This window comes from Pelodiscus sinensis, chromosome 5, assembly GCF_049634645.1.
Source record: "Pelodiscus sinensis isolate JC-2024 chromosome 5, ASM4963464v1, whole genome shotgun sequence".
NCBI classification, from domain to species: Eukaryota; Metazoa; Chordata; order Testudines; family Trionychidae; genus Pelodiscus; species Pelodiscus sinensis.
The window spans coordinates 123,033,394-123,051,093 of record NC_134715.1 but is presented as its reverse complement, the minus strand read 5'-3'; the positions used below and the strand labels follow the sequence as shown (position 1 = coordinate 123,051,093).

Below are 17,700 nucleotides of genomic sequence, written 5' to 3'. Positions count from 1 at the left end.
TCTATGTAACATGCCACATCTAAGCCAGGAAGACACTCATGTCTTTACCTGAAATTCTATCGTAATTCAAAAAAGTAGATTTGTTTTAGTAACCAAGATTTTATATCCGATTCTTGCAGAGAAACCATGGTTGTAAACCTCATTAAGAATTCAAAGAAAACCTACGACTCCTTTCAAGATGAATTAGAAGATTACATTAAAGTGCAAAAAGCTAGGGGACTGGAACCAAAAACTTATTTCAGAAAAGCAGAAGAAGAGTTTGAAAACTATGAGTTAGAAGCTGTAAATGATTGTGAGGATATTGTATCTTCCAGGGTTACATTTGAGCAAGGACAGCATTCCATCTTCTTCTCAGAAACATATATGTCATCATGTGGCATTGAAAACAGATCGCCATGCTGGTCACCAGCTCATGAAAATAGGTTAAGACTAGAAAACATGGCTCAGTGTCAAGACAGCAAGGAATATTGTTCAGAAATGCAAACATCTCAGGTGACCTCTTTAAAAAATGACAATTACAGCCTGTCATCTGCAGAATCCAGTGACTGCTACAAGAACATCTCTTGCGATAATAGCACCCGCTCCTACAGGAAAGGCCGAAAGCTTCGAGAGAAACATGAGGTGGGGGAAAGACACATTGGGGAAGAAGAGAAACACAACAAAGAAGCCACAAAGCAGAAGAGAAAGGGAAACAGTGAAGAGAGAGATTCTGGAAAGGATAGTGAAATGCAGAAGCGAAGAAAGATTGATATAGATTCCACTCATGAGAAAAAATCAAAGCACAGTAAAGACAAAAGAATTAAAGAAATATCCACTGAGAAGGAGAGTAGAAAGCACAAAAAAGATAAAAGGAAACCACAGCCTGATGGCAAAACAGAAGAAGAAATGCTTTGGGATGAATCTATCCTGGGATTCTAATAGAGGTTTTGATTAACTTTACGAAGTCACTATTTTTGTAATCTCTCTTAACCATGGTGTACTATGTTATGACTCAATAATTTTTTTTAAAGCAAAATTTTTGTCTCACTCTGTGGAAGCGAGAAAAAGCCTGGCTTCTGAAACTATTGGGTAGTAGGTATGAATCAGTTTTTAATAATCTCCTTCATAAACTGTCATACAACAACATGAATCAAAAGCCTATAATCTGTTCTGGAATGTACTGCAAATATGGGTCAGTAGCTATATTAGCTTCCTTTTAGAGTTTTATCAAAATGAATGGTCTCTTCCAAATCGTATTATTAGCATTAATATGGAGAATTTTATTATTCTTCCATTAGTGTACAGAATTTTGTAAAATAAATGACAAGTACACAGTACCCCCACCATCCCTGTACCAGTTTCACTAAAGACTTTTAAAGGGGAATGTAAGAAGTAAATAGGTTTTTTGGTTCCAATTCTTATTTACAACTGTTATTTTTTTCACCCAGTTTGAGTGAAAAAGGAAAGAGTCTATTAAACACATAAATGATTGTCAGACATATGTTGTCCAGTATATTTTTCCTCATAGCTGTGATCCAAATTTTTAATTTAGGAAATACTGACAAAATACCGTATGCAAAATCAATTTCAGTGGGTAATTCCAGGCTAAGTAGTGTTTCTTACTTTTACTCAAGATAATTTACTTAAAATCAGCAACTAGCTAGCAGTGTTAGACTAGAGCTTGATTTGAAATACAAACAAACAGTGCTTAAAAAATTCAAAAATAACTTTATGGGTAGAGGGTTAGAAATAAAACGTTATCAGCTCCTCATTGACAACATGGAACTAAATCCTTTTGATAGAGAACTCATGTCATGTTTAGTGCTCCACTATGGTACATGAAATGAGTTGGTGTCCTCAGACTGCCTTTGTGGTAGACTCACTGGCAGCCTCAGGTACTGGGTTCAAGAGGCCATTGAGACTGAAACTACCTTTGCAGCCCTACTGATGCTTTTTCTGTGGCAGGGTTGAATTACTTTAGCAAAAGGGTAGTGGGAACATGCACCATGTCTGCCTATGGCAGTGATTTTTAGTCTGTAGACTTGAGATTTCCAAAGGGGTCCATACCTTCATTTGACATTTTTAGGGGTCTACAAAGGAACAAAGGTTGAAATCATTCGTGTATGATGTACAGGGTCTTTGGCTAAAGGAGGATTTGAGTTTCCCTTGCTGTCATTCTTTCACATTTAGAAGCATTACATTGACTCTAAAATGCAGTTCTACTCTGAACAGTGACTTAATAGTATTATGGAACTCCTTGTTTATTGTCTCTTCGAGATGCTAGATTAAAACATGTTCAGGTTACAAATAAAATGTTATTTTTAAAGCCAGCACTTGGGATCTGAAAGTCTCAGTGTGTTCTTTCCTCTTCATACAGCATCACTCAAATAGAGGTTTTGCAGATTAGTCTATGCCCTCAGGTCACCTGTGCAGACTTGTCTTTATTGGATTTGTGCAGGTGTAACCAAACTAGAATTTAAACAGTTCTGTTGATGTTGCCTGAGAAGGTTTAGAGTACAGCTCAACAACAACTATGACTGAATACACAGGGAACAGATTTCTTGAAAAAATTTCCATAGTCACTTTTCAGAATAGAACTGCACTGCGGGGACAGGAGGGTAAGCACTGCTCTGAAAATATATTTAAGTCGTCAAAGTACTGAAACATTTTTTTCCTTAATGAGCACATTTATAACTAGCTCCATTCCATGGAGTTATCCTGTACCATCTGTTGTAAAGTGTTTGCTACAAAAATTGTAGAATAGCTTGAGATCCATTTGCTTGGCATCAGCTATAATTGAAAGATATTAGACTCCAAAAGGAATGATATAATAGTACGTTAAGTAAATAGGAATGAATGGTAACTGAAAGAGCAATTGGTCTGTCATGTAAATGGGTACATGCTACTTGTCAAATATTCTCATCCAGTATATGTGATCTGGATTTCTATTTTATATAGAGGCTTACAATTTTCTAACCATTCATATTATACAATCAGTTAAAAATATAACTCTGTAAAGATCCATTAAAAATCTTAGCAGTTACACGCACTGCAGGCTCTGTAGTATAAAGTTTATATATGAGCTTTATGCTGCAGAACCCATAGCGCAGCCAGCTCCCCAGGAGTGGGATCAACAGCTGGCAGCCAGCTGTGCTGCAGGCTCTGCAGTACAACTTTATAACCAGGAGTAGGAGCCAGCATGTAACCGTTATAGAAACTGATAAGCTAATGCTTAATCAACCATTTGAATGGTTACACTTTTATACCCTAGTACCCACATCCACGGATGCCAATGTGGATACCTGATACCATTTTTTTTAGATGCAGGTGCACATACAGATTTTGTATCCACACAGGGCTCTGACCCTCTGTATTGTCTGGAACAGTCAACTATCATATACTTTTTCTCCTCCATAGCTGCAAAAAAATCTAGATACTGTTTATACTAAAGGAAAGTATGCAAATTTTGAGTTATTAATCAAATTGAAACCACAAAAGCATGGGAATTCTGCAGTGAGGCACAAGCTAAGGCCCCAATCCTACAATCAGATCAGCACAGATGGACAATGACAGCTGCATGGAGACCCAGTCAAGTCTGTTGTGCTCCATGCAGGCTCATAACTACCTGCACAGTTCTGATTACAGAATCGGGAATTTAATCTGTAACACGTTCTCCTCTAACCCTATATGTTAGAAAAGAATGAGTTATGCTTTAAATCAGGGCTACTCAACACGTGGCCTGTGTGTTTGCAGCCCGCTGTGCGGTTTGGGCTTACGCAGGGCTCAACACGCGGCCTGTGGCTGGGAGCCAAAACAAAAAAGCAATCAATATGATGGTCTTATGTTAATATGTGTTTTAGTAGTTAAATTCCTGGACTGTCATTGCTCATTAAAAGTGCTGTCATATGGGTGGAAATCCAATAAATATTGCATTTTATTAATATCAGCAAAACCGACTTAAATGGGGCATGTATGTTGTGTAGTCTTGCCTTAATCTTTGTATTCATGCCCGTCAGTGTGAAAGAAACTTTTTGAATATATTTGCATATATATTTGCACATACATGCAACCACACTTAAGTTGCGACCCTCGGCATGTGCTGTGAGTATCTTTGTGGCCGCTGAGGCTTCCAGAGTTGAGTAGCCCTGCTCTAAACAGACAGCTGCTGGATATCAGCACAGTATGAGTGAGGTATAGGCAGATTTCAGTCTTAACTCTGGACTTTATTGTTGCATTAACACTGCTTGAATGTAGGTTCAATGTGATACAGGATAATCTAACAGCACAAGAGACTGGGAATCAGGACTCCTGGATTCCATTCCCAGCTCTGCTATTGGCTTGCCTCATGATCTTGCCTAAGTCACTGGTGCCTCAGTTTCTTCATCTGTAAAATAGGTATAATAATATTTACCTTGAAGAGAGGGATTGTAAGTTACATTGTTTGGAAAGAGATCCTCAATTTAAATGTACTGTGTGAGTATGACTGTGCATCTTTTGGGATCTTTTGGGTGGGTTTTAGTATTTCCTGTGTCCACCTGTCTTTTCTCCCTGGTATGTGGTACATTTAAAATATTGTAATATCCAATTCAGATATGCTTGAAAAAGGCTATGACTAAATAGGACATCTCTCCTGCACTTTCAAAAGCAACAGAAAGGCGTGGTTGACTATGGAATACAAAATGTAGCAGAATTATTATCTGAATGTTTCAGTGTACAATTTGAAGATAAGGGTGAACTGAAACTACCCGGCTCAGCAAGATACATTGTGACTAATCACATGCTTAAACTTAGTTATGCACCTAACCTACCTTGCTGAGTCAGGGTCTAGACCTTTAACATTTCTCCAGAAGATATCTCCTAGCAGCATCAATATAAAGTGAAGATTAAGAGGTATTCTAGTTAAAATGTAGAATAGGGTCTGAATACAATGCCCTTACTAGTTCCCATTACTATATAATTCAAATGTATATATTAGACTAACCCAGAAATGAAAATATATTACATTTCTAATTGCATAGGGATGTTACCATAGATATAAAGTTATATTAAGTGAACACATTTCCAGAATGTTTAAAATATCAGAATTCAGGATGTTAAATTTTGACTGATCAGCTAATCGAGTAGTCGATGGAATTTCCATCAACTACTCAATTAGTCGATGAGGAGGAGGGGAGCACTCACTATCCCGGCTGTGCCTCTGCCTTTGAAATGTAATACAGGCCACCCACAGCTCTTGCTACATTTCAAAGGCAGAGGTGCAGTGGGGAACCTGCTGCAAGCGGGAACTGAAGCAATCTCTGCTCACGCTGGGATCCCCGCTGCGTCTCTGCCTCCCCTGTCCATCCCTCCCACCCTGCACCATGGAAATGGTGCTGAGGGGGATTGGCTTTTAAGCTGGCTCCCCCCCAGCACCAGCTCCTGCTCCCCTCCCCTTGTTGCCTCTGATATAGAGGCAGCAAGGGGGGAGAGGGAATGCAAGTAGTCAACTCGACTGCCCCATAAACCTAGGCTTATCGGGTAGTCGACTATTTGACTACTATTTTACATCCCTAATCAGAAAAAGACATTAATTTGATGATTAAGCATTCCCTAAGTTCTTGTAAGTATTATTCATGTTATTACTCATGTTATTGTGGTTAAAAATGCGTACTAGTATTTAAAAAATGGGACCAAATTGCAGTGAAATCGTTGTCAATTAGTTTAGGGTTTTCTCTCTCTCTTGTTTATTTTATGCTCTATTGCTTTTAGTAATACTTCTTTAGAATAGGGTGCATATAATTCTAAATATCCTGAACCTTTGAATCATGAAATGGAGCCCACCACCTTCATTACTCTAAAAGTGAGTGACTCTTGGTTTAAAAAATGTGTTTATCCATCAGAGAGTACTGAGGTGGAGTCATCAGGCTATGATTCAAGAAATCTCTGTTCTCTTCCCAGCTGTTCAGACTTTCTGTATGACCTCTGGGCTTTCGTTCCCCATTTGTAAATATGGAATAATAATAGTTTAATGGTGTTGTGAGGATAGATCCATTAATATTTGTGAGGTGTGCAGATACTATATTTATAGACTTATAAAATGCCTATAAAGAAAGATATATATATATATATATATAGTGATGGCCAAACAGGAGTATAAATGCCACAATTATTTTCCCTTTCTGCAGAAAGTCATAAAAACATAGCAGGGTCTGAAGGAAGTGTCTCTATTCCTTCTAGAGAAGAGTCAACTTAAAAGTGAATGCCAAAATGAATTCATTTTTCTGTCACTACTGTCAGATTAAAAGTTAGGTCTAAAAACCATCTCCTGATAAATTTTCAATAAATGCAGAGTGTCTTAAATTCGGAAAGCTATAGGAAAAGCCTGTAACCAGCTTTACTGCAGTTCCATGCAAGATGAGTTGCACTTGATAAATTGGAGATCAGTCTAGGCCTAAATTTTTGACTTGTGATTCGGGGGTTCAAAGTAGAGACCTAACAGCCCTGATTTTCAGAAAATGCTGACAACTTGCCCTCTCAAAATCGGGCTCCATCAAGGAGACTCAGTTTGGGCTCACAGAATCACTACTCACTTTTGAAAAGATTGGGCTTTGTGTGCCAGCTCTTTCACTCTAGACATTTGGTCTCTCCTAGTTGCGTCCCAAGTCAAACTGAACTTGCTGGTTTCGTCTTAGAATGTGAAATTCTCTGCAGCGCTTACTCCCTGCACAAACAGGTTCCCTCCTCTAATGAGAAAAAGAGGGAGTGTTGCATGTCTGGACATGATGTAAAACTTACTCAGAACCTTTCTGCGCATACATAGTGCTTTCTTGCACTTGCTTAGCCTGCTCTCAACTTCAACATCCTTAACCACTGTGCTTAATAAGTCACCTGATAAATCAACCCCTCTACATACAACCAAGCTAGTTGTGGCTTCATTCACATGATGTGGTTAAGACCCCACTCCTACAAGGTGCTAAGTGACTACAATTCTGCCTGAAGCCTCCAGCCAAGTACAGGACCACTCCAATGAGAGGTAAGGTTGCTCAGCACCTTGAAAGATTAGGCCCTTATACCCAATCCTGCTCCCTTTGAAGTCAGTGGAAGTTTTGCTAAGTTCACCTGGATCTGGATCAGGATCAGGACCTAAGGATTTAAGGGACAGGGATGCACACTCTTTGCATGTCTTTCTCTGGGTGTAATGTGCCATACAAAGCCAAATCAGGCATACACATCTATGCATTCGTAGATTGATCCAAGTAGGTTTTTGAGCTAGAGGGTTCAGTACCGTCCTGAATTATTAGTAGATGAAAACTCTCAAGGCATAAATTTTATTTATGCCAAGGCCCCTTGATGCAACTCTGGCAGGTATGCAGGTAATACGCCTTAAAGCGGGCATACTTTACACATACCTCCCTTATCCAGTGCTTTGACTCCCAGAGTGATGAAAAAGTGTCCTATTGTAAATGAGAATCAAGCCCTCAAATCTGAGGAAAAGATGTCACCCTAGATCTGTAACTGGCTGCTGTATTTTTTTTGCATCTCTCTCTCTTTGTAGATCAACAGATGAAAGGAAACAATCTCTCATCCCAAGAAAAGAGGAGAGCTATGGAGCAGCACACCTCAACCACACTCCTCTCCCTCTACTGTCTCCTCAGCCATTCATGTGGCAAAGGTGTTATGTGAGCTAACGTATTGCAAAGCTCTGTACGCAGGATGCAGCTGGCTGAAAGCAGTGGATGCTTGAAGGGCATTGGGTACGTACAGCATTTGGTGCATAAGTAGCCGTGGTGGCATACCTCCTGCTCTTCTCTTCATATGTGACAAATCAGGCAAGCTAATGTCGTAAGTGGGGAATAAGAAATCCAGAATATACTTACGTGCTGATGTCCAGGCTCTGTCTTCTGTATAATGCCTGTTCTGCTTAGTTTTCTTTATCCTAATGTATTATTTTATACCAATATCTATGGTAGTTTAGTACAGTTTCTCAACCTTTTTTTATAAAGTACCCCTTTAAAAAAAAAAAGACCCCCAGTACCTATAGTTTTCAGACACGCAATTTCTTTAAACATTTCTTTAAACAACTTAATCATAGCTGGGCAGGTGATGACATTTTTGGGTGTAAAAAGTAATAAAACACTGTAAAACTTAAAACAAAAATTCAGTTTTCTCCAAATTTCAGTTGTGTTGACATACCCCCTAGACGTCTCTCAAGTATCCCTAAGGGTACTAGTACCACTGGTTGAGAAACATGGCTGCTTCTAGCCTTACCCATATCCCACTGGCAAATGGATTGAAACTGCTAGTCAATCCATGGAAAGTCATGAAAGAGGGCAGGATTGAAACATATATATGTAACAATATAACATATTCGACCCAGCTTTTTATCTGTCATAGGTAGCATAACTGTAACAAACATATTTTTATTGATCTGTATACAGCAACTGTGTGTGGTACATATAAAGAGCAGCTGTTAACCAGGTAAATAAATGACTTACCTGTCTATGCTCACATGGAGGGACTTCGTTGTTATAGCAATTTCTATAAGTGCAGAGTAAGCGTAGTGTAATGTAATCACAACAGCTGGATGTATGTTTATCACATATGGTCTTGAATGTGTCCATGTTGCATTGGCTGGATTGCAGGAAAATATAATCTGAGCCCCAAACTTTCTAACCCTCGTGCTTAAATAATGATTTGTAAAAATGTAAGCACCTAATTGATGGGGTGTCTTTGTTTTCAGAAGTGCTGATCGCATGCAGCTCCAGTTGACTTCACTGGTAGTTTTAGGTGCCCAATTAGGTGCCTACAAATGGATTTGAACAAATTTGAACACTTTGACTTTAATAAAATCATAGACTCATAGAACTCGAAGGGACCTCGAGAAGTCATCAAGTCCAGTCCCCTGTTGTCACATCAGGGCCAACCACCATCTTAGACTATCCCTGACAGGTATTTGGTGATTTTAAAGAGCAGGTTAGACAATGATCGAAGTTCCAGAACCTCCCTAGGCAATTTATTCCAGTGTTTAATCACCCTGACAGGAAGTTTTTCTTGCTGCAATGTAAGCCCATTGCTTCCTCTCCTCTTTATAACAACCTTTTAGGTACTTGAAAGCTGTTATCATTTCCCTGTTGGTTTTCTCTTTTCCAAACTAAACAAACCCAATTCTTTAAATCTTCCCTCATGTCCTGTTTTCTAGACTTTTAATCGTTTTTGTTGTTGTTGTTGAGACTTTTGCCAGTTTGTCCACCTCTTTCTTGAAATATGGCACCCAGAACTGGATACAATACTCCAGCTGAGTCCTAATCAGTGCGGAGAAAAGGGAAAGAATTCTCATGTCTTGCTTACAACACTCCTGCTAATACATGTGAGAATGACGTTTGCGCTTTTTTTTTTTGCAACAGTTACAATGTTGACTTTTATTTTGCTTCTACTAGCATCTATTGCTTCCCCCCTCTCCACAAGGCTTATTACCCTGTCAAAAAAGCTATCAAGTTGATTTGACAAGATTTGTTCTTGACAAACCCAAGCCAACTGTTACTTATCACCTTATTATCATCCAGATGTTTGCAAAGGGATTCCTTAATTATTTGCTCCCTTATCTTTCCTGATAGAGAAGTTAAGCTGACTGGTCTGTAATTCCTAGGGTTGCCCTTTTATTTCTTTTTTTCAGAGATAATAGCTAAGATCCAGGGTAGCTGTGTAATGCTGCAAACGTAACGACTTAAACTCACTCACTCTACCCTGTTCTTGTTTGTTTGTGTAGTGGGCCCATGAAAATGAAATTCCCACCACTTACTATGCTGTGCTAGCTGGTTTGGCTTGTATTCACCATGGAATAATGCTGGTGTCTGCTTATGGAGTATGATAAGTGCATTGATTTCCACCTAACGGGATATGGTAAGTCTGTTGATTTCCTCCCACCCGTATTGTGTGGTAGTTACAGGTCTCTGGTAGTTTTTTTTATTCCACTACACACTGAAAAGGGTATTTGAATTAGTTCTGCTTACTAGACTAGCTGGATAAAGTACCTATCTCTTCCAGTTGTTCATTTACGTGCTACGAATGATAGCTAATGGGATGATCTACAATCAGACTGATTCCATTAGGTATAACTTAAAAAACAACAAATAGTCTGGTAGCACTTTAAAGACTAACAAAACATGTAGATGGTAACATGAGCTTTCATGGGCACAGCCCACTTAGCTCGTGATATCATCTACATGTTTTGTTAGTCTTTAAAGTGCTACCAGACCATTTGTTTAAGTTTTTCCTGTTACAGACTAACTCGGCTACCCCTCTGAAGCTTTTTATCCATTAGGTATGTGTGTCTTTTGAATGCATTTACAAGGCTAATGCTCTGCAGGAGCATTTTTTTAAAAGAGCAACTCCCAGCCTCTCCACATCATGCTGGTGGTGGCCACATCCTTCAGAATAGTTGCAGGTGTAGTGCTAGAGAGGTCTGCCTCCCTGCATGGTGCTTAGAATGACTGGCATATTTACAGTAGATAGATGACTCCATCCTTGATTCACACACCTGTGAAGATTGATGACTGCAGTCTGAGTGAGGTGCACAGATGTCCATAGGGCACTGCACAAGTGTGAAATTGGTCAGCACGGATCAGATTGAAGGATCGGGGCCACTGTATATATAACTGCCTGATCTCAAATCTCTATGTAGGCTGGACTGAGGAGAGTGAGATAAAGTGGAAACATCACTTACCTCACCCCAACCCTGTTGATTTATGTTTAATCTTGTCATTATTGCAAGGCATGCGGTAAAAAGAAGTTAATTTTAAAACATTTTTTAAAATATCTGTACTAACAGCCCTGTAAACTCAGTTTTCATATTAAAATCTAAAACCTTTCCACCAATTGTACTCTTTCTAAGCTTCATTCAACTTGAACAGAGAGAGTGGCCTCATTGATTTCAGTTTCTGCTTTTAATCTGTTGTGGGTTTTGCACACCAGTAAAGTTGCTGTTGGAGTGAATGCCCAAACCTGTAAGGGGAATAGCTAATCTTTTTATGCAGGTTTTTTAACTGAAAATAATTTTATTAATGTTAGGCTCTGCAAAGCCCTCATCTAAACAACATGGCAGAGTTCCTTAAATATATTTTAAGGGGATGTAATTTTTATTTTTTTCAGGGTTTAGGATAGAAAATATATGAATTGATAAGAGGTCACTGTGTCCTTGTCTTAAATATAATTCCAGTCATTCAATTCCCCAGTAAAAGCAGGCTGAATGTGTTTAAATACTCTACAGAGGAAAGGGTTCTTGAGTTCTCAATGTCAACGCTGAATCCATCTGCCCTTCCTCTTTCTGCCATATGGAGTAGCTCACATGTCAACCTTCATGTTGAGTCCAAAAAGATTTCAAAAGTTTCTTTTGTGTTCTGCAGGTGTACAAAGCAGAGAAACGACACAGGCAAGAGGCTCTCTCAGCAGCCGAAATGAGTTACCCAACTTTCTGCCTAATTCTTCAGAGAACATTAATCTAGTTAATCTCATTGGTTCACCAAGCAACAGCCCTCTTTCCAGTCCCTATTAAGACTCACTTCTTCTGTTGTGCCCTCAATAAATGATCTCATCTACCTGCATATAATACCTGTTGACCAGCCATGCCATGGAATTTATTGGTGGGGATTTCTGAAGGCCAAAAGCATCACTGTGTTCAGAAAAGATTACATAAGTTCCTGGATGGTAGGTCCATCAATAGCTGTTAGCCAAGATGGTCAGGGATGCAGCCCAATGCTCCTGGTATCCCTGCACCTCTGGTAGACAAGCTGGGATTGGTCGGAGGGGGTAGATCACTCAATAAATTGCCCTGATCTGTACATTTCCTTTGACACATCCAGGGCCACTGTCAACAGACCAAACACTGGACTAGATGGACCATTGGTCTGACAAATGCATATATACATTTGTTTGTATCATCTTTATCTGTCTCTTGATTAACAATTAGTTAGTTGAGAAAACTTAGTCATCTGCAAAAGTGTTTACAGGATTGGTCACCTTTGTTTCTTGGCTAGACTAGCATTGTAAATGAGGACTTTTTCTCCAATGGATTTTCCTTGGTTGAGTGAAGTTTTTATTACTGTTTTTAACAGTAATTGCAATGCTGTGGTTTTCAATATGATTGACTTTTGCCTTGTGCATTAAAACATCAGTTTCACTGACTGTAATAAATGTTATATAGATGGTTTTAATCTGCAAAATAAACATTTAATTTTCATTGGACTGTTTAAGTGTGTGTTATATTTACATAACAAGGCTTTAAGTAACTGTTTTACTGTTCCTGAAATGGATATACAAGTCCATATTCCATTCTGTGATGGGGTGTACCAGGCTCTCTGAGGCCCCTCCCACCACACCACACTCCAGGAAAGGAGCAGTGAAGGTGGGTCCTCCAGCCCTGACTAGAAAGGCTAGAGAGAAGCAGCCAATCAGAGCACAGCAGTCTCAGCTAAAAGGAGCTACAAAGTCTGAGCTGGTCAGTTCCTGGGTAGGACCAGGAGGGTGAGGTAGACCCTGGAAGACTGAAACTTCAGGTCAAGGAGCACTGGGAGAGCAGGGACTAGGACAAAGAGAACCTAAGGTAATGGGTGAAGATGATGGGACTGAGTGGGAAGCAGCCCAGGGAATGCAGCAACTATTAAAGGAAGCAAGATACGGCTGCTATTTACAGGGTCACTGGGTTGGGTCCTGGAGTGGTGGGGCCTGGATCCCTTCCCTGGCCGGGGGGGCGGAGAGAGTACTGCCCTAAATCTGAAGAAGCAACAAGACTCCTTACTAAAAACCCAAGAAAAGAGGCTAGATTTAAAGGAACCTAAGAGAGATGGCACCTGCAGACAGGAGAGACTGTGTCCAGCTTGAGGCAGGGAATTGGAAGACTTTTGTTTGTGTGTTTTGAACGTGAGTATCCCAGAAGGAGTTCATTCAGTCTGACTGTGTGACTTGGCTGGAGTGCTCAGCCACTGAAGACCTGCCTAGTGAGGTCAGCAAGACTACAGGAGGGGCCAAGAGAAAAAAGAAGATTGCAGCACCACTCCCAGCTGACAGGAGATGCTCATGAGATGGGAGTGAACCGTGTCGCACATTCATACAATAGCATACAGCTGTGGTGATGATGAAGATGATCATTAATACAAGGCCCCAAAATGCTCCAGGACCTGGACTTGAATATCCAAAGTGGAGATCTCCCCCATCAAGAAGCTGTCCTAGGTTTTCATGTCCTTTAAGAGTTAGCTAGTGCCAATGCCATTAATTATTTATCTAGGGCTGTTAATGTTGCGTGGCATTGAACAAAGTATGAATGTGCAGAATAAAGAAGAGCCCTTGCACATCATAGTGTAAAGTCTAACGCCACAAGTGAGTGTGATACAGAGCAATACACAACTCTGAGTGCAGAAGAGAGTAATTCGGTTCCTCTGACGTCTGAGTGCTTCATGGAACTAGCAGGTCTTCTGGAATTTCTTAGAAACAGGGAGAGAGGCTGACGCTAAGCTAGAACTATTCAATATAGCTGCTAGTTGCTCACCCAAACACAGTCAAGGAGTTGTTGCTGTGCAGCTTAGTTCAGTATGTTCATATAAGGCTTCTGCTGATGTAGGAGGCAGCAGAATACAGAGAAGATATCTCCCAGTACCTGTCCAGCTGTATGAAGAATGTGGAGGAACAGTCAATAAACACCTCAGCAGTAGTGGTCTTTTTTCTCTTCCTATGGTGGTGAGATCTTCCATGCTAACTACATAAGTGAATAGCTGAATGCTGTTATAACCAACCATCTCTTCTCCACATGGGCCAGGCAATACGCTCCTTTCAAGTCTGAATTATGCCCAATGAGGTACATCGAATAGAGCATAGACCCATGGAGGGCAATCTGCAACCCACCGGCCACATGTGGCCCATTGGGATTCAGTGTGTGGCCTGCCAGACATTTTGTTTACTATTACCCATGCACAGGGTTGCCAGATTCTATTAGTTTCTGTCCATGTTGTTTTTTCACTGTCCGTATTACTAAAGTAACATGTATTTAAAGCAAGGGTATGTGAAGTGACATGCATGCTGATTGTGCATAATATTGACTGCAAAAACCATGTGCTTCCTCTGTATCCAATCACAGCATTGCTATGTGCAGTTAGCACACCCCACAAATTCTAGGTGTGCAAGCACTGTTAGCAAAACTACCTTAGCCCGGGAGACTGTCCTGATTACAACAATCTTGCGGCCCACTGAGATGAAGTAGGGCCAATCAAGTGGCCTGACTCACTAGTCTAGGTGGCCCATCACTAGCATAGACTTGCTCCCAGCCAGCCCTGCTCCTCCCAACCCCCTCTCAGCTAGCCCTGCTTCCCACTGGCTGGTTCTCCTCCCCCTCCCAATCTCCCTCAGTCAGCCCCACTCCCTCCAACCCTATCCTGGCCAGCCCTGCTTCCCCCCAGCCAGTTCCCACCTCCCAAACTCCTCCCAGCCATCCCTGCTTCCTGCCAGCCGGGTTCCCCTCCCCCCCAAATCTCCCCCGGTCAGCCCCACTCCCCTCCCAGACGGTCTCCCCTCCCGCCATCCTGTTCTGAGATCATGTGTGTCCAGTATTATTTTTTTTTAAACCCAGCTGGTAACCCTAGTTAACTTAACTCCTGAATGCAAGCTATAGTTGAAGAGCTTGTCTACATGTATCCAGGACAGTTAATCTTAAATAACTAAAGGTATGAATTTTGAAGTGGATTAGTTAAACTGCATTAACTAATGCAATGTGAATGCCCTAATTCAGAAATAAAGTGGCCTTAATTTGGGTTAGCTTAATTAATTTCCAAAGTGAATTGTACTAATTTGAATTCTGGCCACTTTAATTCTGAATAGCAGCATTCTCACAGGCATTTAGTGCAGGGTAACTAATCCACTTCAGATTCCCTTCTTTGGTCAGTGGGGATGAAATTTCCCCAAGACCTTTAGAATTCAAAGGGTTAACACAAAACTGCTGCTGCTAAACTCATTTCTTCAATTCTTTTCCACCTACTGTGGCCAGAACTAGAACAATGTGTACTGTTAGTCTGTGAATATTAGTGCCAAATGGAAATAAATGTGGCTTAACTACCCTATTTTCTGTGGGAATTTTACCTGGTCAAATGGAGGCAAAGGGACTGGTACGTTGCATGCTGCTAGGGTGTTGGTAATGGGGCCTCTTCCATGCATCCGGCTCTCTGGCCCGGTCTGGCAGAGTAGTCACAGAAAAGTGTTGTCATTGGATGGTCTTCAGTAGCCTACAGAAGGTGGTTTGATGGTTTCACTCCTGTGGGCAGATGTTCACATCACAAACCCCAACAACGGGGCTACCTCAGCAAAAAGTGCAAACAATGAGTGGATCAGAGGGACTGAATTGCCCTCTGACCCCTACAAATAGTTTCTCTGGGTCAGGTTTGAAGCAGGAGTGAAACAGTATGGGGAAAGCTTCGGCTTCTGCTGCCTGCTCTCTGGATCAGCAGAGGATTCCAACCTTCAGAGCTGTTCGCCACCACCTTTTGCCAGTGCTAAATTCCCTTTAAAAATACCAGCTAGTAAGCTGTATTTAGTGCCTTACTAGATATATAGCATAAACTTAAAAAACAACAAATGGTCTGGTAGCACTTTATAGACTAATAAAACATAGAGATGGTATCATGAGCTTTCGTGGGCACAGCCCACTTCTTCGGATGACCAGAGTTTTGAGTTTAGAATGGGTAGATCCAAAATAAATAAGGGGAGAAGGGGGTAGGAAAAAAAGGAGGGGGGTGTGAAACAAGGAGCAGAGGGTATGAAAATAATAAAGGGAAAAAAGTAGGCAGAACTGGCAATCTGTAAGCACCTGAAGATTGGATATTTAAAAAGAAGCAGATAAGGATCAAAGGTCAGCAATAGATAGGAAGGATGCTAACGCAATAATCTACAGAGATAAAGAGCTGTTTGCCCCTGAATACATTGCTTCTACAGCATTTCCAAATCTATGTGCACTACTGGTTTAGGCCTATAGATGGCAGCATTCTTTTGCAATTGCAGAGTCTGTGGCTTTCAATGTTTGCTGTACATTCTGCTACACTAGGGATTTGCAGGGATACTACAAGTGAGATCTAAACTTGGGCTTTAGGAACTCAAGAGCAATGTCCTCTGGCTTGGTTTAGGCTGATAATAAGCATAACCTTGCCTTTGACTACCTTCCATTGCCTGGGGCTGCCACTTGATTCACCTGTGCTAGTTTGCCCATCTGTAAAATGGGGTTAATAGGAGGTTCTGAGGCTTAGTTTAAAGATGTAAGTGCACTGTATAAAGGGATAAATATTCACATGATAAGAAGTTTATAACCAATTACGTGCAGTAGGCATTCGTGTTTATTTATTTTCTCATGTGAACTGTAAATCAATCTACTTCAAATTACATTTAAAAAATACCATCAATTAGGCTTTTTTTCCACTGGGCATTTTATTTTCTATCGTGTCTATGCTGCCTGGGTGCCACTGGACTCCTTGTTATTTTTGCTGAAACAGACTAACATGGGTACTTCTGAAGCCTATGCAACTTTTATTATGATTTACAGTAAACTTCCAATAATCCGGCACCTTTAGGACCCAGGGGGTGCTGGACTATCAGAAGGGGGGGCTATGAGGGGTCTGGGGTGGGGTGGAGGGATGCTACCCCAGACCCCCTCATAGCCCTCCCTTCTGATAGTCTGGCTCTGCCCCAGGAGTCCCCGATTCAGCCGTTGCTGGTCAGTTTCAGCAACGGCTGAATCGGGGATGCCTGCAGCAGAGCAGCTGGGGTGCTGCTGGGTTGGTCTGGTAGCGCCGACCCTTGGCGCTGTGAGACCAACCCCTCAGCACCCCAGCTGCTCTTGGGGACGCCTGGGGCAAAGTAGCTGTGGTGCTGACGGCTTGGTCCCGCAGCGCCGCTCCTAGGCGCTACTGGACCAACCCAGCGCACCCCAGCTGCTCTGCCCCAGGTGTCCCCAAGTCAGCCACCGCTGATACTGATCAGCGGCTGACTCCAGAAAGCCAGAGGCAGAGCTGCTCTGCCCCTGGCTTTCTGGAGTCAGCCCTGGTCAGTTTCAGCAGCGGCTGAATCCGGGACAGCTGGGGTGCTGCTGGGTTGGTCCCGCAGCCCCGAGGGGCAGCGCTACAGGACCTACCCGGCAGCACTCCAGCTGTTCTGCCCCCTGCTTCCCGGATTCAGCGCTGGTCATTTTTAGCAGCGGCTGAATCGGGGAAGCTGGGGGCAGAGCAGCTCCAATGGTCCGGCTGCCCGGAGCACTTCCGGGTTCCTGATGGTGCCGGACCATCAGGAGTGCCGGACCGTCAGATGCCGGACCATCAGAGTTTTACTGTACTTGGTAAATTTTATGTGTAATTTTCATTGCCCGAATTATTACTTTGCATGAAGTGTCCGATTTCTGCATTAAAGAGTAATGTATTTCTTAAAAGCACTATATTAAATATTTCCATTTGTTAAAAGCCTCCAGCATGTGTAGATCCCGAGATGACGGCACTTTGTTCTTCCTAGATGTGAGTTAGTAAAACAAGTTCTTTGAGATCATTTCAAGAAGAATAAATTAAAGCAATACCCATGGAGCAAGCATGGCTGGGTTGGAACTATTGCTTTTGTAGCCACTACTGTTTATTACTCCTGTGCATTCCATCCCCAGCTTCCAGAGTTGGCTTGTTCAATCAGGATGAAGATGTTTATACTGAAGCCAACTACCAGTAACAATCTGTG

At 41.5% G+C, this 17,700-nt stretch overlaps 1 protein-coding gene across 2 annotated transcripts in view; it reads left to right on the top strand.

The window, feature by feature from the left end:
• KRCC1 (lysine rich coiled-coil 1) overlaps positions 1 to 12,192 on the top strand; it is a 42,241-nt gene extending 30,049 nt beyond the window's left edge. The window contains exons 7-10 of one of the 2 annotated variants that reach the window (XR_012904439.1): positions 120 to 1,075; positions 7,514 to 7,712; positions 9,725 to 9,858; positions 11,361 to 12,192. Coding sequence is in view for 1 of the 2 variants with exons in the window: in XM_075930960.1 (XP_075787075.1) it covers positions 120 to 918 (799 nt within the window). In the remaining variant the exon portion in view is untranslated. Of the gene's footprint in view, positions 1 to 119; positions 1,477 to 7,513; positions 7,713 to 9,724; positions 9,859 to 11,360 lie in introns of those variants that run through there. The other variant, XM_075930960.1, reaches the window with a different exon arrangement.
• Positions 12,193 to 17,700: the final 5,508 nt, after the last annotated feature.